Consider the following 26,751-nt stretch of genomic DNA (forward strand, 5'->3'; position numbering starts at 1 on the left):
ATCTGTACTAAAATGTTCTGTCATCATGACGTGCCCACATAATCAGAAAAAAAAAGTTTGTGGAAAATTGCAATCGTAGACCATGTATTTCGTGTAGTATCTCTGATAATCGTTCGCGTTTTCGCAGGGAAAATCGAACCGTATGTATCGAGGACATGGTGTAATTTGCTGACAACATAACTTGGATTGCAGTGAAAAGTGCGTGCATCCTTTGGACCGTACGTGTCGACGTGTTGAATTGTCCAGTCCAATTCTCCCGTTGTCGGTCACTCCCACATTACTCTTCGGTTCCCCCAAAAGTTCACTGCTTTTCGATTCGGATCATATTTCAAGCTCGTCGTCGTGACCCCAGTGCACATCCGTACAGTTTTGGGGTGTACAAAAACGGAAAGAAACATCGGCGATGGCAATTAGAAACCGTCGCAATCGTGTCACTCGTTTCCGGTCCCCATTCGTTTTCTAGGGGGGGGGGGGCGAACAACAGTGGTGCACAACTGCATTTTGATATTTTTTTGTGTGTTTCCATCCCATGGAAAGGTAAATGGAAACGGAGCAGGCAAAGGAATTCATTCATCAGAAATATATTTCTGTATCGTCGTTGGTTCGTGGCGAACAGTAATACTAGGCAGCAAAAGTGTAAGGACAACATCGAAAAACAAGAAAAACTATGCAAACTACTGTGGCCAGCAGCAACGCAGGAAACACTGGCAACAACACTAGCGGGGGCATCAACAGCACGGCGCACCAGACGACCGGCGGAAGCAGTGGCAAAGGGATCAGCGGAATTTCGGCACTGACGACCAAAACGAAGGAAATGTTTATTCTACGGGCACTGGAAAAGATTCTCAGCGACAAAGACATCAAACGGTCGCATCACCTTCAGCTGAAGCGGGCCTGCGATGTGGCACTCGGTAAGTAGACTTGTTCCGTTGGCCCATCGGCGCTATCAAGCGCTACGGTCGTTGGTCACGTATAGAGAGGGGAATCACTACGAGATCGGAAACCGAACAGCTAATCCAATCGACAGTCCACAATCGCGTTGTTGGGACTTCTGATAATACTTCGTCAGTCGGGGCAATGAGTCACTGTCGGAACGTGCTTCAAGATTACATGTTGCTGACGGGATTTTTAGGAAATGTTTAAACACAACTAAATTTGGGTTTTTAACATCCTCCTATCATCGAGTTGGCCTTATCACATTTAAAGTGGTATTAACCGATCAAAAAAACATAACTCCATTCCTGATCTTCACTTGTTGTGCTTATTAATGGCCTTCCAGCGAGGCCATGCTTTCGATCAGCATAGCCGTGTAGAGAAATACCATCCCCACCCGTTTCTGCATCCCGAGAAGCGGCGAAGAAATGCGGTGAAGGTCGTGATATGGCTTTATTTTATTAGAGCGCGTCCTCGCGCGAACGATCAAAGCAACGTAAACGTAACTGTTCAACGGTGTGGAAGGAACCTGGCGGGGTGGAGAAAGGGGACGCACACACTCGCACGCACGCAAATGGGAGCAAACACGTAAAATGAGAAGAAAAAATCAATAACACTTAAGTAAGCCCACTTGAAGTTGAAGGCTCCACGAGCAAACGTTGTCCGGGTGTCCCGCACTTGGGGTGCACACGTTTCCCGCAGGGAATTTAAGTATAAGGGTTCCGATGTTCGACCGATGAATTGGGGGGTTTTAACTCAATTATGAAGAGGTGCATGTGCCATGCTTCAATTAACAGTGATTTTATTCATTTGAAAACGCATTAGTCTTATGCACCAGTTGCTACACTCTTTTCTGTACAGTAATTTGTTAGAATTCTTCTTTTACGTTTACATAATATCATTTGACCAACATATGGTTCTATGCAGCAAACAAAAAAATGCAGTTACATAAATCAGCATAGTAGGCTTTCTACGCATCATCCGGTTTCCGAGTGAGTAGTGTTCTAATACCGATTATCACTACAAACTTTCTTCATTGCACTTCGGGGAGGGATGATTGCACCTGCAATCTGCACTCGAAGAGACACATGCCCGTAAAGGCGTAAACTCCTGAGGAAACCTGGGGCGAAAGGAGCTTTATTTAAGCGCAAAAAGATAGATAACACGCGGCTGTGGGACTATGTGTGTGTGTTTTGTGGCCGCGGGTAGGATTGTGCAACACCATCCAGGGTGGTGGCAATTATTGTGAGCCACACATAAAACACAACGGCGCCATATGTTAGTGTGCCGTCCCGATATCATGTGCGCGGGGGTATACGTTTTTTTCCGGTATCAGATTCGACGACGATAAGGGTCCCCTATGTGTAGTCATCAATCGTCACTAGTGGCAGTGACTTCGGATTGTCCCTCCGTGCGTTAGGTCGTTCCCGATGGATGAAGTTTTTCTTAACGTTTTCAAAAGAATCGAGGAATACTGGGGCTTTGGAGTGAAAGGTGGAGGTTTTGTTCACGCTTTGAAATTGAATTTTACTTACGATCGCGTGCTAATGAAGCTACTTTTCTCTTTTTCCGCAGAAGACATCAAGGAAGAGCTGAAACAGGCTGGTCATGCGGATTCCAATGGCGAAACACCGGTACCATCGGCCGCGCTTCCGCTGCCAAAGAACGACTCCGGGAACATTATCAATGCGGAAAAGTATTTCCTCCCGTTTGAGCTCGCATGTCAAAGCCGCACGCCCCGTATCGTCGTGACCGCGCTCGATTGCCTGCAGAAGCTGATCGCATACGGGCATCTGACCGGCAACATTCCCGATTCGTCCAATCCGGGCAAGTTTCTGATCGATCGTATCGTGACGACGATCTGCAACTGCTTTATGGGCCCGCAGACGGACGAAGGTGTGCAACTGCAGATTATCAAAGCGCTGCTAACGGTCGTCACTTCGCAGCACGTGGAAGTGCACGAGGGCACGGTACTGCAGGGGGTGCGGACATGCTACGACATCTATCTGTCGAGCAAGAACCTCATCAACCAAACGACGGCCCGGGCGACGCTGACGCAGATGCTGAACGTGATCTTTACGCGGATGGAAAATCAAGCGTTTGAGGCACTGGCCGCTAGTCAAAACCAGTCCGCGGCACTGCAAACATCCCTGGCATCGCCGACCGGCGTGACGGCCAGTAGTGCGGCGATGGTGGACGATTCATCGACACCAACGACGAAACCGGTGGTTGCGGGAGAAAAACATCCCGATTATGATGCCATGCGAGCGATCGTGGAGGAAATCGTGGATAGTGTGATCGCTCAAGCGGCATCGAGTGTTTCGGAGGAGACAGCCGTCAGTCCAACGACCCCGGTGGCCAACAATGAGGCCAGCGAGACGGTTAGTATCGGAGGGATATCGAACGGTGGTACCGATTCCACCTCGATCGCACGCGTCCCATCGCAGGAGAGCATGGAGGTGACGAGCGAGAACGATAGCATCGTGACGGCCAAGTTCACCCACATCCTGCAAAAGGATGCCTTCCTGGTGTTCCGTGCGCTCTGCAAACTCTCCATGAAACCGCTCCCCGAGGGCCATCCGGACCCGAAGTCGCACGAGTTGCGCTCGAAGATTCTCTCGCTGCATCTTCTGCTGTCGATTCTGCAGAATGCCGGTCCAGTGTTTCGCTCGAACGAAATGTTCATCATGGCCATCAAGCAGTATCTGTGCGTGGCCCTCTCGAAGAACGGCGGTAGCGCGGTGCCTGAAGTTTTCGAACTGTCCCTTTCGATCTTTGTCGCACTGCTGTCCAACTTCAAGATCCACCTGAAGAAACAGATCGAAGTGTTTTTCAAGGAGATTTTCCTCAACATCCTCGAGGCGCCCAGCTCGTCGTTCGAGCACAAGTGGATGGTCATTCAGGCGCTGACGCGTATCTGTGCGGACGCGCAAAGTGTGGTAGACATTTACGTCAACTACGATTGTGATTTTTCCGCTGCCAATCTGTTCGAGCGGCTAGTGAACGACCTCTCGAAGATCGGCCAAGGTCGGCAGGCGCTCGAGCTCGGCACGTCGGTCAATCAGGAAAAATCGATGCGCATCCGGGGGCTCGAGTGTCTGGTGTCGATCCTCAAGTGTATGGTCGAGTGGAGCAAGGATCTTTACGTGAACCCGAACTCACAGACCACGCTCGGTGATCCTCCCGGTGGAGGTGGTGGTGGTGGTGGTGGTACTGGGGGAAAAAGTGGTGGATTGAATGTGAGCGGAACGTCGATCGTCGAAGAGACGACGCAAGAGATGGTGATGAAATCGCATGGAGGATCCAGTGTGAGTATCAACTCGCTCGGTAGTACCAACACGTCCGGCGGTGGAGGAAATCGGGAAGTTCTGGACCTACCCGAGGAGCTGGAGGAGCGCAAGCAGCGGAAGGAGGTGATGGAGACGGGCATCGAAATGTTTAACCGTAAGCCGAAGAAGGGCATCGCGTTTCTACAGGAGCGTGGGTTGCTCGGGACGACGGTTGAGGACGTGGCGCGTTGGCTCCACGAAGACGAGCGGCTGGACAAGACGCAGATCGGTGACTATCTGGGAGAAAACGACGAACAAAGCCGGGCGGTGATGTGTGGCTACATCGACGCGATGAACTTTGCCGAGCTGGACATTGTGGCGGCCCTGCGGTACTTCTTGGAAGGATTCCGGTTACCGGGCGAAGCGCAAAAGATCGATCGGTTGATGGAAAAGTTTGCGTCGCGCTACTGCGACTGCAATCCGAACAACACGCTGTTTGCCAGCGCTGACACGGTGTATGTGCTGGCGTTCTCTGTGATAATGCTAACGACGGACCTGCATTCGCCACAGGTAAAGCACAAGATGACCAAGGAGCAGTATATCAAGATGAACCGGGGCATCAGCGACAACAAGGATCTGCCGGAGGAGTACCTGTCGCAGATCTACGACGAGATCGCCGGGCACGAGATCAAGATGAAGAACACGGTAGCGAACAAACCGGCCGGCAAGCAGATCATCGTCAATGAGAAGAAGCGAAAGTTGCTGTGGAACCTCGAGATGGAGGCCCTCTCGACGACGGCAAAGAACCTGATGGAGTCGGTGTCCCACGTGAAGGCTTCGTTTACGTCCGCCAAGCATCTGGAGCATGTTCGGCCGATGTTTAAAATGGCCTGGACATCGTTCCTGGCCGCGTTCTCCGTTGGGCTGCAGGACTGTGACGATCCGGAGATCGCTTCCCTGTGCCTCGATGGCATCCGGTGTGCGGTGCGCATCGCGTGCATCTTCCACATGAGTCTCGAGCGGGACGCGTACGTGCAGGCGCTGGCACGGTTCACGCTGCTCACGGCCAACTCGCCCATCAACGAGATGAAGGCGAAGAACATCGACACGATCAAAACGCTCATCATGGTGGCGCACACCGACGGGAACTATCTCGGTTCGAGCTGGTTAGATATCGTGAAGTGCATCTCACATCTCGAACTGGCCCAACTAATCGGCACCGGAGTGCGGCCCGAGTTCCTCTCGGGGCCGGCATCGCATCGCGACACGCTCGATCCATCGGCAAAGGAACACATTGGGGAAACGAGCTCGCAGAGTATCGTGGTGGCGGTGGATCGAATCTTCACCGGCTCAATCCGGCTGGATGGTGACGCGATCGTGGACTTTGTCAAAGCCCTCTGTCAGGTGTCGCTGGACGAACTGACGCGACCGCAGCCACGCATGTTTTCTCTCCAGAAGATCGTCGAAATATCGTACTACAATATGGGTCGTATTCGTTTGCAATGGTCCCGCATCTGGCAGATTCTGGGCGAGCACTTTAACGCCGTCGGGTGCAACACGAACGAGGAGATCGCCTTCTTTGCGCTCGACTCGCTACGCCAGCTGTCGATGAAGTTCATCGAGAAGGGCGAGTTCACGAACTTCCGCTTCCAGAAGGACTTCTTGCGACCGTTCGAGCACATCATGAAGAAGAACAATTCGCCCGCGATCCGCGACATGGTAGTGCGGTGCGTCGCGCAGATGGTAAACTCGCAGGCACACAACATCAAATCGGGCTGGAAGAACATATTCTCCGTGTTCCATTTGGCGGCGGGCGATCACGACGAAGCCATCGTGGAGCTCGCCTTCCTGACGACGGGCAAAATCATCACCGAGCTCTACCGCTCGCAGTTTCCCATCATGATCGACTCGTTCCAGGATGCGGTCAAGTGCCTGTCGGAGTTTGCGTGCAATGCGCGCTTCCCGGACACGAGCATGGAAGCGATTCGGCTCGTGCGGACGTGTGCCCTGTGCGTGAATGAGTCGCCGCAGCTGTTCGCCGAGCACGCGGGCATGGAGAACGACGTTTCGGTGCCGGAGGAGGATCGCGTGTGGGTACGCGGTTGGTTCCCGATGCTGTTCTCGCTCTCCTGTGTCGTCAACCGGTGCAAGCTGGACGTGCGAACCCGCGGGCTGACCGTGCTGTTCGAGATTGTGAAAACGCACGGCGACGCATATCGGGCGAACTGGTGGCGGGATCTGTTCAACGTGCTGTTCCGCATCTTCGACAACATGAAGCTGCCCGAGCATCAGACGGAGAAAGCGGAATGGATGACGACGACGTGTAATCACGCGCTGTACGCCATCATCGACGTATTTACGCAGTACTTCGACATGCTCGGACCGATGCTGCTGGCCGACCTGTACTGTCAGCTGCACTGGTGCGTACAGCAGAACAACGAGCAGCTGGCCCGGTCCGGCACGAACTGTCTGGAGAATCTGGTCATTTCGAACGGGCTGAAGTTCGGCGAGGACACGTGGGATAAGACGTGCCAGTGTATGCTGGACATCTTCAACAGCACGCTGCCGAGAGAGTTGCTCACCTGGAAGCCGGATCCGTTGCCTCAATCGATCGCCACACCCGGCGGTGGACAACAACCTTCGGTGGTGCGGGGGAATCACGAGAACGGTGATCTGCCACGGCATGGCATTCTGAAGCGGTCCGGTTCGCAGCATTCCGTGCACACCCAGGACCACCCGCATCATGGGGAAAGTACCGCAAACACATCGGTGCTTTTCTCCAACCTGCTGATTAAGTGCGTCGTGCAGCTCGAGCTGATCCAAACGATCGACAACATCGTGTTTTTCCCCGCGACCTCGCGCAAGGAGGACGCCGAAACGCTCGCCCAGGCGACGGCCGAGCTTAGCTCGATCTCCAGCCACCCGTCGGGTGGACACCCATCGTACCCTTCGTCCCTCTCGGGCGAAGAGTGTCAGCGGGAGGAGCAGGGCATGTACAGCTATCTGAATACGCCCCACCTGCTCCAGCTCGTGGACTGCCTGCTCCAGAGCCACCGATTCGCGAAGCAGTTCAACTCAAACAACGACCAGCGTACGGTTCTGTGGAAGGCCGGTTTTAAGGGCTCGCTGAAACCGAATCTGCTCAAGCAGGAAACCCAATCGCTCGCCTGCGTGCTGCGGATACTGTTCAAGATGTACAGTGACGAGAGCCGGCGGCGGGACTGGCAGGACATCGAAAGCCGGTTGATTGGCGTTTGTACGGAGGCGTTGGACTACTTCTTGTCGCTACCGAGCGAACCGCACCGGGACGCCTGGACGTCACTGCTGCTGCTGGTGATGACGCGATTACTCAAGATGTCCGATGCGAGAGTAAGTATGGGAAGAGGAACTAAACCTTCCATGGTGTACCCTGTATACACATGTTTAGTTCAGTTTAACAGTTTAGCATTTATTTCTTTTACCCCTCCAAAGTTTGCCGCTCACATCACCAGCTACTACGTGTTTCTGTGCGATCTGACGTGCGTCGATCTGAAACCGGAGCTGAGGACGGTCTTACGTCGTGTGTTCTTGCGCATCAGCCCCGTGTTTGGAATCTCGAATGCCAATGGCAACGGTGCCAGTACCACCATCCCTCTAGCAGCTACCTAGTATCGGCGGTACGATCCAATCTCCCTCGCCACCAGCACCAGCAGCAGGATGCGTTACTTGCAACAGCAGCAGCGACACATGCTGTACTACCCCGCATCCCATCCCCAGCAGTTGATGCGGGCTGCGACGTTTACCACCTGCCACTGTCAGCATTGGCGAACGCTGGCCCTCGGCACCGGCAGTGGGCACCTTCGTTCCTTCCCGTCCTCACCGGAGCGACAGCGAAGCCGAACGATGACGGCGTCGAACCCGCACCATCGGCGCTCGTCCGTTTCCAATGCTGTTTTCGGTCACTCGAGCGGACGGAATGGTAGCAGAGCCACTAGCAATAGAAGCATAAAATACGTCACCACTACCTCTAGCAGTAGCAGCAACACTAGTAACCGTTTGTTAGCACCAACAACACCACGAATTTCATCGCTAGTTCCTTCCTTTGCACGACGTTTTCCTGCTTCTACTTCCGTGGGGGCACCTTCTGCTGCGATAGAAAATGTTACTGCTAAAGCTGCTGGGACCGGTGGCCGCCTGTCTTGGAACGCGGGCAAACGTAGGTTGTAGATCAAAGATTGGTTAGGATAGCTGCTTCGTTTGTTTTACCGTTTTACAACAGGCAGTCATCCTGTTCATCCTCGTTTTTTCTTTACGATCACAACAGCCTTGGATGTTCTGTTACTTTTCGTTAAAGTTTTTCCACTTTTACCTCTTTGACTCTGTCACCATCCACTAAAACCAGGGGGACGCAACCACTACTAGAGAGGCTTGGGAGATGTTAAAAAAAACGCTTCATGTAAATAGAGAATTTAAGTTTCTTGTACGAATAACAGTAGAGATTGCACGTGTTGCTTGGATTGAAGTCGGCACATAATTCAAATCACATTGTCACAAAATTGTTAACGAAGGGAGGGTGATTGAGGGAAGGTAGAATAATGTCGATAGGATGTGCAAACAAAAAAACATTCGACAAAATATCCACGCGAAAGAGTCTGGTAGGGTAGGGGCAGCATCAAATTTGCGTGTGTGATAATAAAATCCATGGAAAAGAGGAATGCAACAAAAGCAAAGCGCAATTGATCTGCATATGACTAATATTTAACCCGCGTCCACAAAAATAATCAACAAGGGATTCCCTGTGATCAGGGACGTCTAAAAGAAAGTTTTTCTAGCCTACTTGTATCCGAACTCTTTAGTGAAATAGTACCGAGGCATGGGATATCCTCAAGAAGTGCAAGGTTCAATGCGAGATTTCCCTAATTTATGCGCTTGCTCGTATTAGGTTCAAACCGGGGTAGGCAATTGCAAGCCGTGATACATACAAAGCAGAGCGGATGGACTTCGTATATTAAGTCTGGTCCGGAGTAGTAAAAGGGTTGTTTCGAAGTGTGGCAGTCCCTACAACGGTATGTAAGAGCGTGCACGTGAGGAAGAGGTGATAAATTAATCATTTATTTGTTATCTATATAGGAACCTATCGGAGGAGAAACACAGTATATATAGCGTATATACTAATCTGCATACGATTTAAAATAAAATATCGTTAAGTCTAGGGATGCTGAATTTTAATCCGCTGACAGTGGGGACAAAAGAAATTCGAAATGAGAATCGACATTCAACGGGTAGAAAGGTACAAAATATACGTTACTTTATTAGCTAGTCTTGGAATATAAAAGGATGGGAAACACATTTTCAGCCAAATTACCACCCCCCATAACAAAAACAGGTTCTGAAATATTGCGACGTATTCGGAAATGCGAGAGCGGCCCAGGTCCGTGAATTATTTGCCTTTGGATGGAGTACCACCGGAAGTTAATACCTTGGTAATATCTTCATAAGCCTCACGAAGACATTCAACAAACTCGCGACCATTGCGATGCGGCTTGTAGCTTGTTACCACGCTGCCCAGATAAGCGTCCTGGATGTTGTACCCGATGCCGTAGCCATCTTGAACCACCGGGCCAAATCCACCGGCCAAAAGAGCGGGCGAAGAGAGCGTGCTGGTCGAGAGAATGTTGTGATTGATGGCTCCATACGCAGGGTCTTCATAGAGCGCGGGCAGTGGTAACCCGTTTTTCTGTGCCGTGTGTCGTAATCCAAACAGATGCCTATCGAAGCCCTGTCCCATGGCCGCCTCCTTCGTTAGCTGCCCGTGCACGGTGGAGCATTTGTTCATAAGCTCGCGCAGCTCGGCCACGCTCTTCTTTTTTGGGCCCTCGGCACGCTCGATCTCTTTGCAGAACTCTTTGGTGGCGAGCGTGCAGGGACGCATGGTTTCCGTACGCCCGTGTCGGAACGCGGCCGTACTACACGACTCGTACGTGGCCACAAAGCGGCCGTGCTGCTTGTAGAACGCAAGCTGGAATCCAAGCTGCATCACCGAGTCTGGGCTGATGCGTTGCTGCTTGCAAACGCCCTTGTTAATGCCCTCGAACTTCATGTAGTTCATGTCCAGCGAGTCGATGATCGCGTTGTGGTGATTCTCGGCTGCCCGAACGGCACCCCGCACCTGCTCGTCCAGTGTGAATTCGATCGGCACTACCGGGCTACCGCCAGCTCCGGCCGGGTCGTTCCCTTTCAGACCCGGATGAGCGAACGGTGCCGTCGTGGTTTCTTTGAAAATCTCCTGGAAGTATCGCAACACGGCCACTCCGTCGCCCCAGGAGTGTTCAAAGTTAATGCCAGCCGTCCCATCTTTGGCCACAATGAGCGAGAACGACTTGTCGAACCATCGGTTGGTGCCATCGCCGAAAAGGAAGTTGCGTATAGCCGGGATTGGATTGTCCGGGCTGATGGTCGAATCGTCCAGACATAGGCAGAACAGTGCAGAATCGACCAGCTCGAGTGATTTGGCGTTGCTTCCAATTTGCGTCAGGTGACTTCTAGCCGTCGCCCATCGGTCACGGTTTTCAGTCGTTAGAAGTCCCAGCGGTTCTGCTGCCGGCGGCCTATTATCGTTGAGGATTCGATCGATGCGTGCCATGAGTGTGGCCGGTTGTTCAATATTACCTGATCAAGAATGGAAACGAAACACAATTCTTTAGTTTAATATTCATCATTAGCCAGCCGATCGCTCGATGCTTACCAGCCTCATCCATTACATCTACTGCGTACATGTTGCCTTTGTTGAGGACGAGCACATGGCGAGAAGAATCGCTTCGGTAGATTCGATCTTTCCCCAACTCAGGAATGCGCGTTCCACCGAACAGACCCTGATACTGGCTCATATCGAGCGGGAACGCCTTAAACGTGTACGCCACGTACGTCGATATGATCGAAGGCATCAGCGAGGTCACCGTCCGGAAAGTGGATGTATCGCTTTTGGCCGGGTTCATATGGAACACTTCTGGCTCAAGACAACGAGCCCGAAGCGACTTCATGAAGCGAAGCGAGCTGATAATCAGGTTCGTCGTACGCAGCAACTGATTGTTGTACTCTGGCCGCGGGTCAGGGTTCATCATCAGCAGCGGGTTGTAGTTCAACGGAAGTGGCGCTCGATCGCGCAGATACATATCGAACCATGGCTCGGAAATGTAGCTAGTATGCTTGTTCTTTGCATCGAACTCCTTCAGAAGTGCCTGCAGTTTTGGACCGTCCCCTTCGGAGAACTGTTTCACAGCGGCCTTCGTGCGATCAAAGGCTTCCGGAGTGAGTAGTGGCTGCTGGGCGGCCAGATAGCGGGAACAGGTTTTCTCGAGCTCGGGGATCGGTAACCGGGGCAACGATGGTTGGAAATGAAGCATCGGTATCTTGGATCGTTGCAGATATTGGTACTCATCACCGGTAGTTGCTCGAGCTGTGGTTGATTTTGCTCTGGCCGCATTGGCCAACGGGGCCCAACGGATTTTTGGTACTCGTAACATTTCGTTAGGAGGTAGTATTTAATTCAACAGTTTGATTTGTAATGTTTTGGTTGCACGGAATGCACAGAGCACTGACAGTAGACAACGGAATAATTCACTCCGGAGACATGGACTGGGACCAAAGTTCAACTTTTTTTCTGCCGTCCGACCGAAAAAGAGGATGAACACGTCAGGTGGCACACACGGTTCCGTATCGAATGCTCTTATCGGCCGCTAAGTAAGGCACAGAGAGATAAAACAACATAAAAAAGTATTACATGCCAGGATTATCTGTAAAAAGGGCAGTTTTTGGATAAAAAAAAATCGACGGTCCTTGTACGCGGGGACAAACGCGAAGACAAATTCCGTCAGGCCTGTCTGCCGAGTCATCAACCTGCAAAGCAAAACAACCTGCTACAGCTGATACCGAAACAATTTGTAAACCAAGATGCATCAATTACACAGAAGGTACGATAGTTGTCACTGGAGGTATTGTTATGTCAACCGTTTGGATTATTTGTTAACGAAAAGAGTTTCTTTGTATTTTTACAGTTTTAAGATCATAAAGGAGGATCAAAAATTCTTCATTTTTATCTGTTAAAAAACCGTTTTGCTATTGGGAGTCGTTTGGAATATCCATCACGCTATTTTCCGCCGTAACGGCTGTGTCAAGTCGTATGAAAAGTCAACTAAATGAAGGAACCTGACGATGTGTATAAACCGTACTTTGAATCACATTTGTGTAGATTTACTTCTGACTTGGCTGCAGCAATTTGTCTTTTCGGCTTCCTCCTCCGGTGGTCTGGTGAAATTCGTGTAGACGGCCCAGAGTCCGCGAATTTTAACCCATTCTTTACCTTCTGCATTTATACGTGTTCAAACATTCAATCATAAAAGTATTCTTCTTGTCCTCCGGTAGTGCAGTAGTGTGTTCTTCGGTAGATAAGCATTGTTTCTATTGGGCGTTTCCCGTGAAGAGATCTCAATTTAGAGTATTTTTTGTTTAATAAACCCATCATGACTGAAAGGCATACGTTTGGGGGCACGGTGAGCCCAATTACTTGCCATGCCTGGAATAAGGATCGTTCGCGTAAGTATCGGGATTTTTTTCGGGACAGTTTTGTCAGATGTGGGGGGTCCGGATGCATTACTCATCGTTTGCTTTGCGTCACCGTATGTTTTGCAGAAATTGCGATCTCACCGAACAATAACGAGGTGCACATTTATAAGCGTGAGGGCTCGGAATGGAAGCTGACCGATGTGCTGAACCAGCACGATCTGCGTGTGATGGGCATCGATTGGGCACCGAACACGAACCGTATCGTAACGTGCGCCGTGGACCGCAATGCGTACGTATGGACGCAGGGTGACGATGGCAAGTGGAAACCGACGCTGGTGTTGCTGCGCATCAACCGTGCCGCAACGTGTGTCCGCTGGTCACCGCTGGAGAACAAGTTTGCCGTCGGTTCCGGTGCCCGGCTGATATCGGTGTGCTACTTCGAATCGGAGAACGACTGGTGGGTTTCGAAGCACATCAAGAAACCGATCCGCTCGACGGTCACCTCGATCGATTGGCATCCGAACAATGTGCTGCTGGTGGCCGGTTCAACCGACTACAAGGTACGCGTGTTTTCGGCGTTCATCAAGGACATCGAGCAGCATCCGGAACCGACGGCCTGGGGCCCGAAGAAGCCATTGGGGCAAATTTTAGCCGAGTTTAAGAACTCCTCCACCGGTGGCGGTTGGGTGCATAGCGTTAGCTTTTCGTCCGACGGCAATCGGATCTGCTGGGTCGGGCACGACAGTGCCATCAACATTGGCATTGCCAATGGGGGCAACGTTGGGATCAAGCAGAAAACGGAGTACCTTCCGTTCATGTGTTGCGAGTGGATCTCGCCGAACTCGATACTGGTGGCTGGCCACAGTTGTGTTCCGCTGATTTACACCGTCGCCGAGGGTGGCAAGGTGGTGCTGGCTGCTAAGCTAGATCAGTCAACGAAGAAGGAGCAGAGCGGTATCTCGGCGATGCGCATTTTCCAGTCGTTGGATCGTAATCTTCGCACGGAGAACTCGGACACCAACCTGGAGTCGATCCACCAGAATGCCATCAGTTGCGTTTGCGTGTACAGCGGGGAGAAAGGAAACGTGCAGCGTGTCAGCACATCCGGTCTGGATGGCCAGCTAGTCATCTGGGACATCGACACGCTCACTCGTTCCATGCAGGGACTGAAGCTTTAAAGCAACCCCATGGCATGAACCCGGCAGTATTTTTCGCCACACCTCTACCTTTTAACTTTCCATTATAGTTTTGCCGGAAATAAATATCATTTCTAACCAATTTCCATGAGAAGTTATGTTTTCTTATTTAAGCAGTATGCGATAAGCCTCCATCAAGTAGTTCCATCCCGCACCACGATGAGCTGGGGCGCTTTTCGTTCCACACATCCCAAAGTTACGACACAATACAGCCGGTTAAAAGTTTATCAGTGCTGTTTATTACTTTTTCTTTCTCGTATTGATTTATTGCTTCTAGCAAATTCTACCAAAAATAAATGTCTGTTCTGTCTCCGAACGTTGCAAATGCCCTCTCATTACATGACAACGAATGCATGGCATACCCCATTAACCAATTGAATGCGATTACGGATGTTTATGCACCCAGCTGCTTGTACAGCAGTGGCACGTAATCGTCCCATTCCGCCTGGTAGAGATTACCGGCAATCGGATTGCCCAGCTTATACTTTTCCGCAAACTTGCGGATGGCAAATCCGCCACGGTTGTCTCCGCTGGTATTCGTCAGTCGGGGCTCGTCGAACGTCAGCTTACCATTTTGCTTGTACACCAGGAACACGTAACGATGCAGTCCCGTACCTTCCGGCGGGCCGGAACCGACGTAAGCGGAAAGGGTTTCTCCCTTCGCGACGTCACCGCCGGGAATGTTTCCGACCAGCCAGTGGTGCCACTCGCGGTACGTCGGTTCCTTGCGGCTCGGTGCATCCGGATCGGTCATGCAGAGCGTGTACAAGCTACCACTTTCCGCGTTCCACTCCACTTTCGGGACGTCCTTCACCTGCGTCGGAGTCAAAACGTTGCCCTCGTTTACGACGGCACCCGATGGGTAGGACACTTTGGCCACTTCGGTCGGAGCAACCGGGATAACGTCCGGAACGACTTCGTGTTTCTCCATGTTTTTAGCGACGGCAGAACTGAACAAACGGATCGAAGTGGTGAAGATGGTGCGGGTTAATGTGGAGCACGACTGGAGACGGCTAATGGACATTCTACTTTGTTCGGCTGTTGAACAAAAACTTAACCAAAATGCCGGTTGGCCACTATTTTTGACCTTCCTGCGCAATACAGTGCTGCCAAGAGCAGGCATGTGAAATTCAAGTGAGATTTGTTATTTACATTTTTAATTACAATTATCGTATGGGGATTATCGTAATGGCGAAAAACGATAGATGTACGAATTTGCATTCTAGTTGATAAAAATGATCTTCATTAATTTTAACAATAAACGCAGCAATCACGAAATTCTAAACATCCTCATATGTTGATACACCCTGTTCTGTCAACCAGCTTGCAGAAGGCGGTAAAGCTGAATTGTTGTGTTTTCAAACCTCCTTTCCAAAAAAGAAACACGGAACCGCGAGTGTGCGATCGAAAATCTCAAGAAAAATGTTGTTTCCGGAGGATAAGTACCTGACAAACCATCCAGCATCGGGGGGCAGTTTCGAACGTCTGAAAGTGCCGTACCAAAACACGTCGGATAGTTTCCATTTTCATGCGAAAGATTTCTCCAAACAGTTTGCATTCATCTATGCCTCTCGATTGGATGAAATGCTAAATTTACTTGAGGATCGCGTCCAGCAGAAATGGGGTAACGATATTCCGATCAAACGGTTGGCCGATCTTCGTGAGGAATGTCCTCAAAAGTGTGTTATCATCGGGACGCTCTTTAAGCATCAGGTAAGCGAAGAAAGTGTGGCATTGGAGGAATATGTGATCTATACCGTTGGTTCTCTTGGTTGTAGGAATTGAAACCCAGCATCTTGAAAGAAATCTCGGAAGAAAACCAGCTGGCGCCGCAGCCGCCACGGTCGCACTATACGAACGACACGGATATACTCATTTTGGAAGACGCATTGCAACGAATCAGGCTCGTAGGAAACATCGATGTTCATTCTGTTGTAACTGGTGTTGTTTGTGCTGTAATGGGTAAGTTGTCTGTTCCGAAGGAAGTGCCAGAGCGAACTCAAGCGAAGGAATGATCTTTCAACGTATTTCTTCAATCTACTTAACCGTCGAATATATTTCCCTTTATCGAAATACGAAAACGCCCCAATGAACAATCCACAAGGGCAAGACAGTAAGTGATACAATATTCTAGCTGCACTGTTTTACATGAGTGGATACATTTTTTCGTTGTTGCTATCATTAACATTAACATGCACTTATTTATTGTTTTACTTTCATGGTTTACCAAATTTTACATTACATTAATACTTCACGCACCGGCTTCAGTTTTTCAATTGATTTTGTTCGCACCTTTTTTCGCATTAAACAATCATCTCATAGCAGAATAATTTAGATAACATGTATTTTCTTTTTTGTGTGTGCCTGTTAATGCCTTCCCACAGGGTATGAGGAAAGCGATGGCCGATTTTTTGTCGAAGATTTCATCTTCTACGAGGGAGGTATGCAGAAACCTTTAAAACCACTCGAAAGCTCACCTCTGCTCGTATTGATGTCGGGATTGAATCAGGTAAGCAATGCTTCATATTACTTTTATTAATATTTTTAAAACTAATATTGAACATGCGATTTATTTAATCTCTGCTTTTAGAGTGCTGCAAACGATTTCTCGATGTCGTTGGAATTGTTGCAGCAGTGGGTTTTCGGTAATATGGAAGGTTTTGGACAAGACCACGACTGGGAAGCGGCCAGCATCGTCCGTATCGTCATTGCCGGTAACTCGGTGAAAGCATCGCTAAAACCCAAAAATCACCTCCAATCGAAAGCATCGAACGAGTTGGCGTCATCCGAACTTCTCAGCGCGGTCAAGGCAGTGGACACGCTTATTTACAATCTTGCCCAATCGGTCCCGGTCGATCTGATGCCGGGTGAGTTCGATCCGGCCAATCACATGCTTCCGCAGCAACCGATGCACCACTGCCTGTTTCCGCGGTCGGCCGAATTTACCTCTTTCAAGGGCGTACCGAATCCGTACTCCTTCGAGGTGGCCGATCGAATCATTCTCGGTACGGCCGGTCAGAATGCACACGATATACTGCGCTACTCCAAGCTAGAAACCCCAATGGACGCCTTGAAAGCCACGCTGCGCTGGAGTCATATCTTCCCGACAGCCCCGGATACCCTGCCCTGCTATCCGTACTATCAGAAGGATCCCTTTATCATCAAAGAGTGCCCTCACGTGTATTTTGCTGGCAACGCAGGAGATTTCGCGACGGATCAGTGGAAAGGATCGAATGGTGAGTCAGTCCGGTTGGTTTGTGTACCATCGTTCTCGGAAAATCAGAGCATTGCCGTCGTAAACCTTCGCACGATGGATTGTAAAAAGGTCAGCTTTAAGATAGAGGCCATCGGCGAGGAGTAGTCGAAACAAAACATTTCTCTATTTATGGCCCGTTAATTTAAAATAAACAATATCAATTCGTTTTTTAAATTTCATTCACTTATAAAAAGATTTTTACTTGCCTTTAGCGTTTCTTAAAAATATGTAGATCATTAAATTCAACTTCAGATTTCGGATGAAAGAAATTAAGTGTGCCTAGCAATGCATGAGCTAACGGTTCATTCTATTTTATTTCCACAAAGAGTGACTTTCGGTGGCACAAGATTTTCATAGTTGTAGCTTTTTCGGTTCTCTACAAACATTGAGATATACGATGGAAAAATGTAGATTATAGGATGACGTCAGCTGGATGCAAATGAACAGAGAATGTTGGAATTTTAGTTTCCATCCCATGCAGTCAAAACTAAAGGTGAAAGCACCAGCATTTCTGCTCTCGTGCACCTTAGTAGGTTTCGAGGCTTCCTTTGATCATATTTACATTCGGGCATGCCAGTTTCTACGCAAAGATGTTAAGCATACCCATCAGAAGGGATAAAAAAAGGATTCACGATGAAGTGGATACGATAAAACATGTTAAATTTCTCTTCGTTTCTTTTTTGTGTTTTTTCCGTTTTAGTTTTTGTGCTAATTTCTTACGAGCCACAATGCAATTTATTTGGCTTTTAAAAGCGATCTACTTGTAATCATTTTTTATATAATCTATAACAAAGCTTATTGTACATTTCGATGGAAACCCAAATGTTTTATAATACATCTCTTTTTTATGTAAAGTTTCCCATCCCTCGTGTATTCATCTATTTTATATTTAATCGAATCTGTTAGCTGCACTTGCAAGGGCTAGAAGAAAATGGGACGAAGCAGTCTTTCTTCAATCGTCCTCTTTTTTCCTTTTCACTACAATTGGCCGCTTTAGCTAAACTTGGCACGAACATCGAGTACTTGCTGCAGTTGACTTAGAAGTAACTGGTAAAAGCTTGCACAGTTTCTACAATTTTGTGTTATTCTTTGGCACATTTTCTTTAGCTGTAGTTTTTATTTTAATTATTCTCAAATGAAGTGATTTAGCATTACTCACTAAAATTAAGATTTACTAGACAGATTTAACCAATCTTAAAAATAATCAACTCTTTCACTCCCTACATATTTAGTTTCTTTTCCTATTCTGCAGGCAGCGTTTCATCGTTATTACCAGTTAGCATCTACTTCAATTTGATTGTGTTTGTCTCGAACTGATTTTCTACGCGATGCAATCGAATCGATAGATCCTTTTTTTGTGGAATTTTCGTTTTCATTATGCTTCATGTATGCGGGCGATTTAATTGCTACGATCTATCGTTAACATAAAATGGTATTCAGCTGTTCTAATTTGTCATTGTATCGTTTGTACTTAGTTGTTCGTGTAACATTAAGCAGACTTGCTTTTGCGAAATCGCACATCATTTTGACTCAATTGCTGTATTATTTACATTTCGCTTGTCGTTTTCTTAAATTGTTCATACTTTTTGCGCATTTTAAGGAAATTTTATTCACATTTAAGCTGAATACAATTAGAAGACTGTCTCAAAATCTTGAAGATTTCGTTTGTTGGATAATTTTTAACGACGAAAAGAAATTGTGTAAAACAACAAGAGTGGCGGTAACAAACCGAAGAATAATAAGATTATACCATTGTTTCAAAGTATAGGTCTTTTGTATGCTACTTTTTCAACGAGAACATTTGCTCTAACTTATGCTTGTAACTACTAATCAGCGCTTACATGTATTTATTTATTTATTCGCACAGCATCATTAGGTTTTGCTTAGTAATCAACTACACTAGAATGTATTAATTAACACCTCCGTGCCACCATTTTCGCGCGCCGTTCCATACTCTCCGTTGAAAGGACGGTAACAAACCTGAGCTTCATTGAGCTGTGGCTATTTGAATGACGGCCGTTGCCAATCCTATTCGATTGCTATTATGACCAGCACTACATCCGTGCATTTTCTTCCGTTAATTTTTCTTCCCTCCACTAAGCGCTATTAATTCTTCTACATGAAAAGCCTAGTTGCTACGCTGTGCCAGCCTTTCTTTTACTAGGTGGGCTATTGAAAATATAATTGGCCCAAACCATTAACACACCCTACCAGCTTCATTCGAAATGTCAGAACATCTTCGTGCCCGTCCTGGGTCCATTAGTGGGTGGCGGGTGGGCTTTTGTCGGTACCGTGGTAACTTAAACGCTAGACCGCGCAAGGAACAACCTCGGGATGCGTGGTGTAATAGAGGCCAACCCACGCAACCACTCCAAATGGGGACATTGTGGCCCCCTTCAGTATGTTTTTTTTCCCGTCCGCTGCTTACGGTAATGCAATGCTAAAGGACTTTTACCTGCTTGCTAATTCAATAAAATCGTGTTCGTTTGGCCGATGCACTATGCTGGCGTGGAAAATATTGCGAACTGCGAAAAGGGAACCGGGTTCTCGGTGCACTTGGAATTGTCGCCCCTTTGCTGTCGGGGGTGCGCTACAACAATTGCCAATTGCTGTATGGCAGACGGTGGACACACGTGGGAACGATGCTCTCTTGTTATCGGCACAAAAACGGAGCCCTACTGCCACTTTCAATCGGGGAAATCCAACAGAAAAACAACTCCTTCCCCTGTGGCGCAGTTCCTTCTTCGCATGGCCACCCCGATCTCCCCACTTCTTGCGACATGTGAATAATTGCATTAAAAAGCACCATTAAGCCTCATCCATCCGATGGTCAAGTGTTTTTCTGGTTTTGTTGTGTTTGTAAGTGAACATTTTCTGGCTCGAAGTCGTTCCGGAGACTGCAACGATATGGGATTGGGCAGTTAGGAAACATTGTGGCGGCTATTGTTTTCCGGTCAGTGACCGTATGTTGTATGAAGGAAAGCAAGGGAAGCACATAAACTGTGGTGTATTTTCTTGACCACTTATTTGATGCTTGAAGCTTGTTACCCTTCTTGGGTCGAAGGAGTGTGTTTCTGTGAGGAGAATGTAATGATTATGGTACTTGTAGACAAGGATATTACTATGAATGAACACAACAAAGACTATCAGAAATTGTGTAGTAATCAAACTACTTAAAAATATTGCATGGAGAAAAGGAAGCGTTTAAAAAAATCCTGCTCTCGGAATAAATAGAGAATTGAGAATTCTGAATTGATTATCTTCTTACTGATAAAGAAATTGTCATGGTCTTAAAGTGCCATTAATCCTGAACAATGATACTTGTAAGGACCATTGTATGAAGCATCGTTCCATTGTTTTCTCCAATATTGGCTCGTTGTAGCCATTTATTCCACTGCGATACATCCCAAAAGTGGATGATGACTACTTTGGGAACAAAATCATGGAAAAGTAAACCCTTCATCGAACACACCAACCAACGATGTCGGTCGCGAAATACTCGAGTCAGTTTGGATTGGTGGGCTCGTATGTTGAGAAGTAAGTCGAAATTTTGCCCCCGTACCAAGAGCCATGAGCACACCAAATTTGATTAACATAAACCCACCCTCCATCGGGCAAATACTTGACGCATCCCGAAACGGCGTGAAGCATCGTCAACATTCGGGCCAAAGGGGACGGATTTGTGTTGTCGTCGTGTAGTGAATGTAAACAGATAGCAGATGATTTCACTTCGCCGAGCGTAGGAGGCTTCAAAAAGTCCTTACTGTCGAAATGACAACCGCCCGAGGTGGGAGACGACGCAACGGCGACGGTTGCTTTGGTGAAAAATCGAGGCACACTGCGTTTGATTCCCGATTTTCCAACGCACGTCCCACGGTGGTGTTCAACTGTGCTGCGTCTCAACGGTGAGTGTGTCTGTGCAAACATTCATACCGGCTGTGGAATGTTGTTGACGTTATTACCTCCTTCCTCGTCGAAGCAAGCATAAAGCATAACACTCCTCCATGTGTTGTTGAGCTTCAACGACCGGGTGGTCAATGGGACGGAGATGGGGAGCAAGGAATAACAAATACGCTGATGCGCTGAACTGACGAAAATCCTGATAAATCGTCACTCATGGGCCATGTTGTGTGGGGGGTTTCGTCGGAAAAGGATGCCCTTTCCCCACCCCGCTGGGTACATATCCACCGAGGAGAGGGAAGTGTCTTGCGAACACTTTGACTAAAACAGAAGCGATACTTTTTCGTTTTGTTTCCGAGCATCGTGCAGCAGCTTACAGCTTCCCACAAAGAAGGTGTTGGTCTTATTGAAAACCTTTTGCTCTCCAAACACATTATCTTCCATTCAGTTTAGTTTCGTGCGTGGTCTGCGTTCCCAACCTTCCAGTGTTGTCGGCACTGGGGGACGATTTTTTCTTTCCTGACAGTATTTTCACACCTCGTGTGATCCCTCCGGGGGAGGACACTATTGAGCAGAAGGGTCATATTTCCCGCACAAATATGTATGTTCTAAAACTTTTCTTTCCTTTTCTTCCATCTGCCAGCTTTTCCTCCGCCCGAAGGTTTCGGTTTTCCTTCACCCTCTTGTCGGTGTGTAAATCTGCGTGTAATGTTATTATAAACGGTTCTTTTTCGCCCGAGGATCAACGACTGTGAGGTGGTGTCGTTCTCGCTTCTGGTTTATTGGAAAAAAAACGGTGAATAAGGACATAAAGGGGGAGTGGGAGAACTTTTCCAAGAAGGACGCTTCCTACGCGACAAGACACGAGTTACCGAAACGAAACAAAACAAGAAGGAGAAGAAAAAATCTGAAGCGCCCCGGAAAGTAGCTTCCAAATTCCTTCGGTTCTTCCGTCGACATATGATGGTTGCCGGCGAGTGGGCGAAACCTGTGTGTGTGTTAGTGGCCCTTTTGTCAACCCCACCACCCCTTTTTTTCTGCCCGACAGAAGACAACAAAAAGTTGTGTGATCGGTTGATAGAATTATGTGTACATAAATACGTATTTATCTCCTTTGCGCCTTTCCGAGCACGGCTCATACACAAACACACACACACACACACACACACACACACATGTGTGGCCTGGAGCACGTGTGAAAGGATAGGGAGCCTTCCAGCGAAATACTCAGAACACTCGAGGGTGAAGGCTGTCAAGGAACCGGAACCGGAATGAGGCACCCGAACCCGGGGAGGTTAATATTGGGCAAATTGAGAATCGTTGAACGTCGGGGCGGAGGATGAGGGGAAATAATTGAGCTAAGAATGATTGCTAGTTGATTGCCGTCGAAAAAGGTACGATCATACGCGCCATCGTCGACGAAAGCGTACCTTTAACGACGGGCCATAAATCCGATTAAGTGGAGCTGGCAAAGCGAAAGTGTTTGTCGCTAAGTTACACAGTTTAATAAACATTATACTTGCGCCCTTAGTTGATGCATTTGGGCAGTTTGTTGTCTCGTGTCTTTTTGTAGATGAATTCATGAAGAAGGAAAACAGAGTATAGGTTTATATAAAGAACCATACGAGACATGGAGAACGAAAACTGTTTCTTGTATTTGGCCAATTAGGCGAGGTGAAATATGAATAGAAATTCTAACAGACCTCACTCCACTCCATATGTTAGATGCCGCACCGTTCTCCACCATTCCGGCCTCCGAAATGGAGGCGCCCGGTACGTGGTAACAGTTCCCGGTTGCTTCTGCGGCTGACACGAACGGATAACAAAATTATGATTGATGTATTCAGATTTCCTCCTTATAGCTGGTCGACATTGTTGGGGACATCCTTTCCCCGCGTTCCCTCCCTTCGTAGGTTCTTTCTTCGCGGTAGTCTGAGAATAAAATTATTACAAGCTTCTCTCGCCGGGCACCCCGAGTTCCAACCCCTTCGCCCTCCGCGAAAGCCCATCCATCTCTTCATCGACGCGTTGTCATTGGAGATAACGATGTCGGGAGGGAAAAGCGCCTTTCGCCGAAGGGTCACTGAACAAAAGTATGTCGCTGGGGGATATCAACAACTGGAGCCGACTGGAGGGACAAGCTAGCAGGGAATTGCCACCGACGGCACACACCTACACGCATACAACGAAGCGAACCAGTTGGGGAACGAGCCGGGGGTAAACTTTTCGGTAAATTCTAAATCGTTTTATAGCGGGACATTCTTCAGCATAACAGAATCAACACCCCGTTACCGAGCAGAAAGGGAGAGTGTGTTCGGGGAAAAGTTCATTTGCCCGTGCGGCAAGTTTCCGTCCATTCATCTTCCGCGTGCCCTGCCGTCAACGTGCTTCTCCACTGAGTAAGGAGTTGCCTTTGAGCCAAAAAGAAATTCGACAACAGGGCTCCAAGGTCGCCTTGCTGTCCTGTCGATAGGAAAAATAAATTCCGCACCAGGTGATGACCTTCCCTGAAGCCGATGGAGAAGGGACGACGGAAGGTTCTCCTTAAAATATGTGTCCCATTTCCAGGGCTAATCGAGTTCAGCGACGAGTAAAAAGGTGGAAGTTGGGTGGGAAGAGAAAATCTGTCGATATCCTCCATGGCAAGATGGACAAGAATGGCGACCAGAACGGCGCTCGTCGTTGGTGTACCAGAAATGAGTACGAGAAGATTTCGAAAAGGACGGAAAAAATTGATAAATTTATTATCTCAAAAGCGGACACTTTGACGAAGATACACGCTGTTAACGACGAGGCGATATTTGGCGAAAAATTGAAACCTTCCGAACCCGTACCTGGTTCCCTTTTATCCCGCGAGACTCCTGCGTGGCTTGTTATCGATAGCACAATGGCTCCCGCTTTGCCTTTGCCCAATTTTTCGGGGCGACCATCGCGCCATCACGTTTTCAGCTTTACCAGGGGGAAATTCTTCCATTTTTGTCCCATTTCCAAGCATGCGAAAACTCGTTGATTCGTTTAGCTAATTTTCTCTTCTGCTACCTATGAGATCCTCTTTGCGCGAACTTTGCATAAGAAAAAAAAAATGAAGGAAAATAAAAACGCAACAGATGCGTCTGGAAAAATTCTGGAAAATCGCACCATGCTCCTCCCCTACGGTAGGACCCGTGGCCACCCTAGTGGGTGGTAATTGGATTTAAGACGGTTTCTACGAGAAGGTAGAAACATTTTGGATGAAAGGACAAAAATACATTAAGACGCGCCGGCATCCCACACCAAGGTGTTGGTGTTCGTAGAAGGAGCATTATTTTTGTCTCACCGTTTGGAAGCTTCGACAAAACATTCCACGAACATGTGTGTGTGTGTTTGTGTGTGTGTATTGTGAAATAAGAACGAAAAGATTCATCGTTGAAAACAAAACTATTGTTTAGAGGTTATTTTCTTCGATGTTTTGAAGCTGATCTTTGACAACATATTAAAGATGCAAAACGTTGGGGCAAGTCTGGTGAAAACTCGCAAATAAATTCGTGTCTAGCGATAAACGATGATAAAACCCGATAAAAATCGATTGTCACCATGAAGATCGAACCCGTCCTTGCATAGTTCCTCGCAACGGTTCTACGCTACGCCCAAATCCACTGTTGACTACTTTTCTTTCAACCGAGTCAGCAGCCCCGAGTTGCCCACCTGAGGATTCGGTCCCTGGACGAGTCGATGCATCCCTAATGCTGGTACGAAAGTATGATTGATCGGTTTTCCCGCCCGCGCAAGAACGAGACGAAACCCCGATCGACCAGTGTCGAATCTTGTCTTGTCTGTTCGGTTGTTCCACTGACACTGGCTAGAACCGTCGAAGAGGGCAAACATCTCCTCTGAAGAGTTGTAGCAAAGGATAGAGGAGAGAGAAAAAACATATCCCATTCGGTCGAGCCGATTATGTATGATGGCATTTGCGCTTCGGCCTTGGCGAAGTCCTGAGGGAATTATAGTTATACAGCCCCTCTTGACGGCGGGGTTTTTATAACCCTTCCGATGGTGGAGCTGTTCTGATTCAGGCCACCGTCAGTACAGACAAAACGGTAGAAGAACGTTCGGACTCGAAAACTGAAGTGTTTGTTTGCAGCGTTTTTCCAGCTCAGACAAACGATAAGAAGCGTTTTAAAAATAGATATTGAAGGGCTAGTGGAGAGGAATTCAATACAGGATTAAAAGTGCAGAGAACAAAAGTCTAATAATTTGTTTAGTAAAAACGTAAAACTTCCAAAACAACATTTTCAAACTAATTATTTTGAGTAATTTACATTAAAGTAGGATATGAACTATACCTTAAAGTGTTTCAAAAGAATACAGTCTCAACAGATAGAACCATCAAATGTATCGTAAATTAGACATGTAACAAAAACGTATTAAAAAGCTGTTTGTCCACATTGTTTAAGAGTGTGGCCCAGTTTCTTCTGTTCTATTGGAACAATGCCTCACCATTCTTTGCATTATGTTCGAAATCACGGTCATAAGAGATGTCCTTTTGCCACACGATGCAATCCCGGGCAACCTACACAGGATTTTGGATATACTGGACATACACATTTCCCTCAAAAACGCCAAACCACGCCGCCGTCTACGAAAGACTATCCCTTGAGGAAATGAAAAGAATCCGCCACCGCAAAGTTGCTCGAGTCGAGTAGGGATTTTCCCAGAACGACCAAGGACGCACCCAGGACCGGTCGCGCGTGTGGTTCTCCGTTCTCCGATTTCACTCCACCTGTTGGCCAAGCCCCGTGGACACGGGACGGCCCTTTTCCCAACCCATCGCACTTCCTTGGGTGCACGTGGAAAAATAATAAATCACCGACGGGACAACACTCGAGGTGCGGAAGCACACTCCTCCCCTCGTGTCCATTCTTGGGGACAAAAATACAAAACAATAATGTGGCCTACTTCTAAAACCACCGGTTTCACCTGGTTCCGTAGTCGGGTGGGATCTCTTTTGGGTAAGTGGAAACGTGCAGACGGTGTAAGTCAAGAGATTTGAAAAGCCCTCGGCAGCGTGCTGCGCAATAGGAATAGAAACATAAATTTAAATAACAGAGTACTAGAAAACGCAACCGGGAGCTTCTGTTGTATGAGGCAGGACGTTTCCGATCCTTTAAAATCAGTGCAAGAAAAATGTTCGCCCCGGTATTCTGTTCTACCGAAGAATACTTTGTTACAAACTTTAATATAGAGTTCCCTTTTTTACACGTCTTGTCACGAAAAGACAAGCTAGAAAAAGCCGTAAAAATAAGGGCTATTAAAGCAACGGTCGCTGCCTAGCCTACATTCCATTTTCTGTTGTTCTTATGCACAGGTACTTTCTTTGTTGCAGCAATAAAAAATGAACCAATATAAAAATGTCTAATATCAGGGGCCGACAAAGGGGCTCCTTTTAGAACAAACAATATTAATAATGAGTTGCCAAAAAAGTGAAATTTATCGCAACCACATAAAAGTAGTGTTGAGAGCGAGAATATTGATTGTGATACTAGCAGGAAAAAGGATGCTAAATATATTTTTTCAAATCGGAGAAATTTGGTAAATTAATCTACCGACTAACAAACATAAAGTCGTCAAAACGAAGAACTTGAAAACAAAGTGTTTTTGTTCAATTGGCAAAGAATGT

General features: G+C 47.8%; 5 protein-coding genes across 6 annotated transcripts; 3 read left to right on the forward strand and 2 right to left on the reverse strand.

Moving 5' to 3' along the window:
• Positions 1-667: 667 nt before the first annotated feature.
• LOC131281932 (brefeldin A-inhibited guanine nucleotide-exchange protein 2) lies at positions 668-7,889 on the forward strand. The gene is made up of 3 exons (XM_058311300.1): positions 668-911; positions 2,509-7,571; positions 7,674-7,889. Exons 1-3 carry the CDS (start codon positions 668-670, stop codon positions 7,848-7,850), a joined length of 5,484 nt encoding a protein of 1,827 aa, XP_058167283.1. The 3' UTR covers positions 7,851-7,889.
• A 1,589-nt stretch (positions 7,890-9,478) lies between these two features.
• LOC131282045 (carnitine O-palmitoyltransferase 2, mitochondrial) lies at positions 9,479-11,704 on the reverse strand. The gene is made up of 2 exons (XM_058311432.1): positions 10,927-11,704; positions 9,479-10,850 (listed from the first exon to the last, which is right to left on the reverse strand). Exons 1-2 carry the CDS (start codon positions 11,702-11,704, stop codon positions 9,622-9,624), a joined length of 2,007 nt encoding a protein of 668 aa, XP_058167415.1. The 3' UTR covers positions 9,479-9,621.
• A 731-nt stretch (positions 11,705-12,435) lies between these two features.
• On the forward strand, positions 12,436-14,008 carry LOC131294794 (actin-related protein 2/3 complex subunit 1A-B). The gene is made up of 2 exons (XM_058322841.1): positions 12,436-12,773; positions 12,870-14,008. The coding sequence occupies exons 1-2, from the start codon at positions 12,701-12,703 to the stop codon at positions 13,919-13,921; spliced, it is 1,125 nt and encodes a 374-aa protein (XP_058178824.1). The 5' UTR covers positions 12,436-12,700; the 3' UTR covers positions 13,922-14,008.
• A 153-nt stretch (positions 14,009-14,161) lies between these two features.
• On the reverse strand, positions 14,162-15,017 carry LOC131282677 (protein D2). Its single transcript, XM_058312204.1, has one exon. The coding sequence runs from the start codon at positions 14,961-14,963 to the stop codon at positions 14,334-14,336; it is 630 nt and encodes a 209-aa protein (XP_058168187.1). The 5' UTR covers positions 14,964-15,017; the 3' UTR covers positions 14,162-14,333.
• A 291-nt stretch (positions 15,018-15,308) lies between these two features.
• On the forward strand, positions 15,309-17,363 carry LOC131291115 (DNA polymerase delta subunit 2). 2 transcript variants are annotated; one of them, XM_058320317.1, is made up of 5 exons: positions 15,309-15,652; positions 15,718-15,901; positions 16,044-16,052; positions 16,324-16,448; positions 16,530-17,363. In XM_058320317.1, exons 1-5 carry the CDS (start codon positions 15,362-15,364, stop codon positions 17,298-17,300), a joined length of 1,380 nt encoding a protein of 459 aa, XP_058176300.1. In that variant the 5' UTR covers positions 15,309-15,361; the 3' UTR covers positions 17,301-17,363. The 2 variants fall into 2 exon arrangements, with proteins under 2 accessions (XP_058176300.1, XP_058176292.1); XM_058320309.1 differs by lacking the exon at positions 16,044-16,052.
• Positions 17,364-26,751: the final 9,388 nt, after the last annotated feature.

The sequence above is a fragment of the Anopheles ziemanni genome, chromosome 2 (genome assembly GCF_943734765.1).
Source record: "Anopheles ziemanni chromosome 2, idAnoZiCoDA_A2_x.2, whole genome shotgun sequence".
Taxonomy (NCBI): Eukaryota; Metazoa; Arthropoda; class Insecta; order Diptera; family Culicidae; genus Anopheles; species Anopheles ziemanni.

Bases quoted from the DNA above. Each gene is read 5' to 3' on its own strand.
- LOC131281932 (XM_058311300.1), top strand. From the start codon at position 668: ATGCAAACTACTGTGGCCAGCAGCAACGCAGGAAACACTGGCAACAAC. The intron at 912-2,508 runs GTAAGTAGACTT...CTTTTTCCGCAG, and splicing joins GGCCTGCGATGTGGCACTCG to AAGACATCAAGGAAGAGCTG. The intron at 7,572-7,673 runs GTAAGTATGGGA...ACCCCTCCAAAG, and splicing joins TCAAGATGTCCGATGCGAGA to TTTGCCGCTCACATCACCAG.
- LOC131282045 (XM_058311432.1), bottom strand. From the start codon at position 11,704: ATGTTACGAGTACCAAAAATCCGTTGGGCCCCGTTGGCCAATGCGGCC. The intron at 10,851-10,926 runs GTAAGCATCGAG...ATTCTTGATCAG, and splicing joins AGATGTAATGGATGAGGCTG to GTAATATTGAACAACCGGCC.
- LOC131294794 (XM_058322841.1), top strand. From the start codon at position 12,701: ATGACTGAAAGGCATACGTTTGGGGGCACGGTGAGCCCAATTACTTGC. The intron at 12,774-12,869 runs GTAAGTATCGGG...TATGTTTTGCAG, and splicing joins CTGGAATAAGGATCGTTCGC to AAATTGCGATCTCACCGAAC.
- LOC131282677 (XM_058312204.1), bottom strand. From the start codon at position 14,963: ATGTCCATTAGCCGTCTCCAGTCGTGCTCCACATTAACCCGCACCATC.
- LOC131291115 (XM_058320317.1), top strand. From the start codon at position 15,362: ATGTTGTTTCCGGAGGATAAGTACCTGACAAACCATCCAGCATCGGGG. The intron at 15,653-15,717 runs GTAAGCGAAGAA...TCTTGGTTGTAG, and splicing joins GGACGCTCTTTAAGCATCAG to GAATTGAAACCCAGCATCTT. The intron at 16,449-16,529 runs GTAAGCAATGCT...CTCTGCTTTTAG, and splicing joins TGATGTCGGGATTGAATCAG to AGTGCTGCAAACGATTTCTC.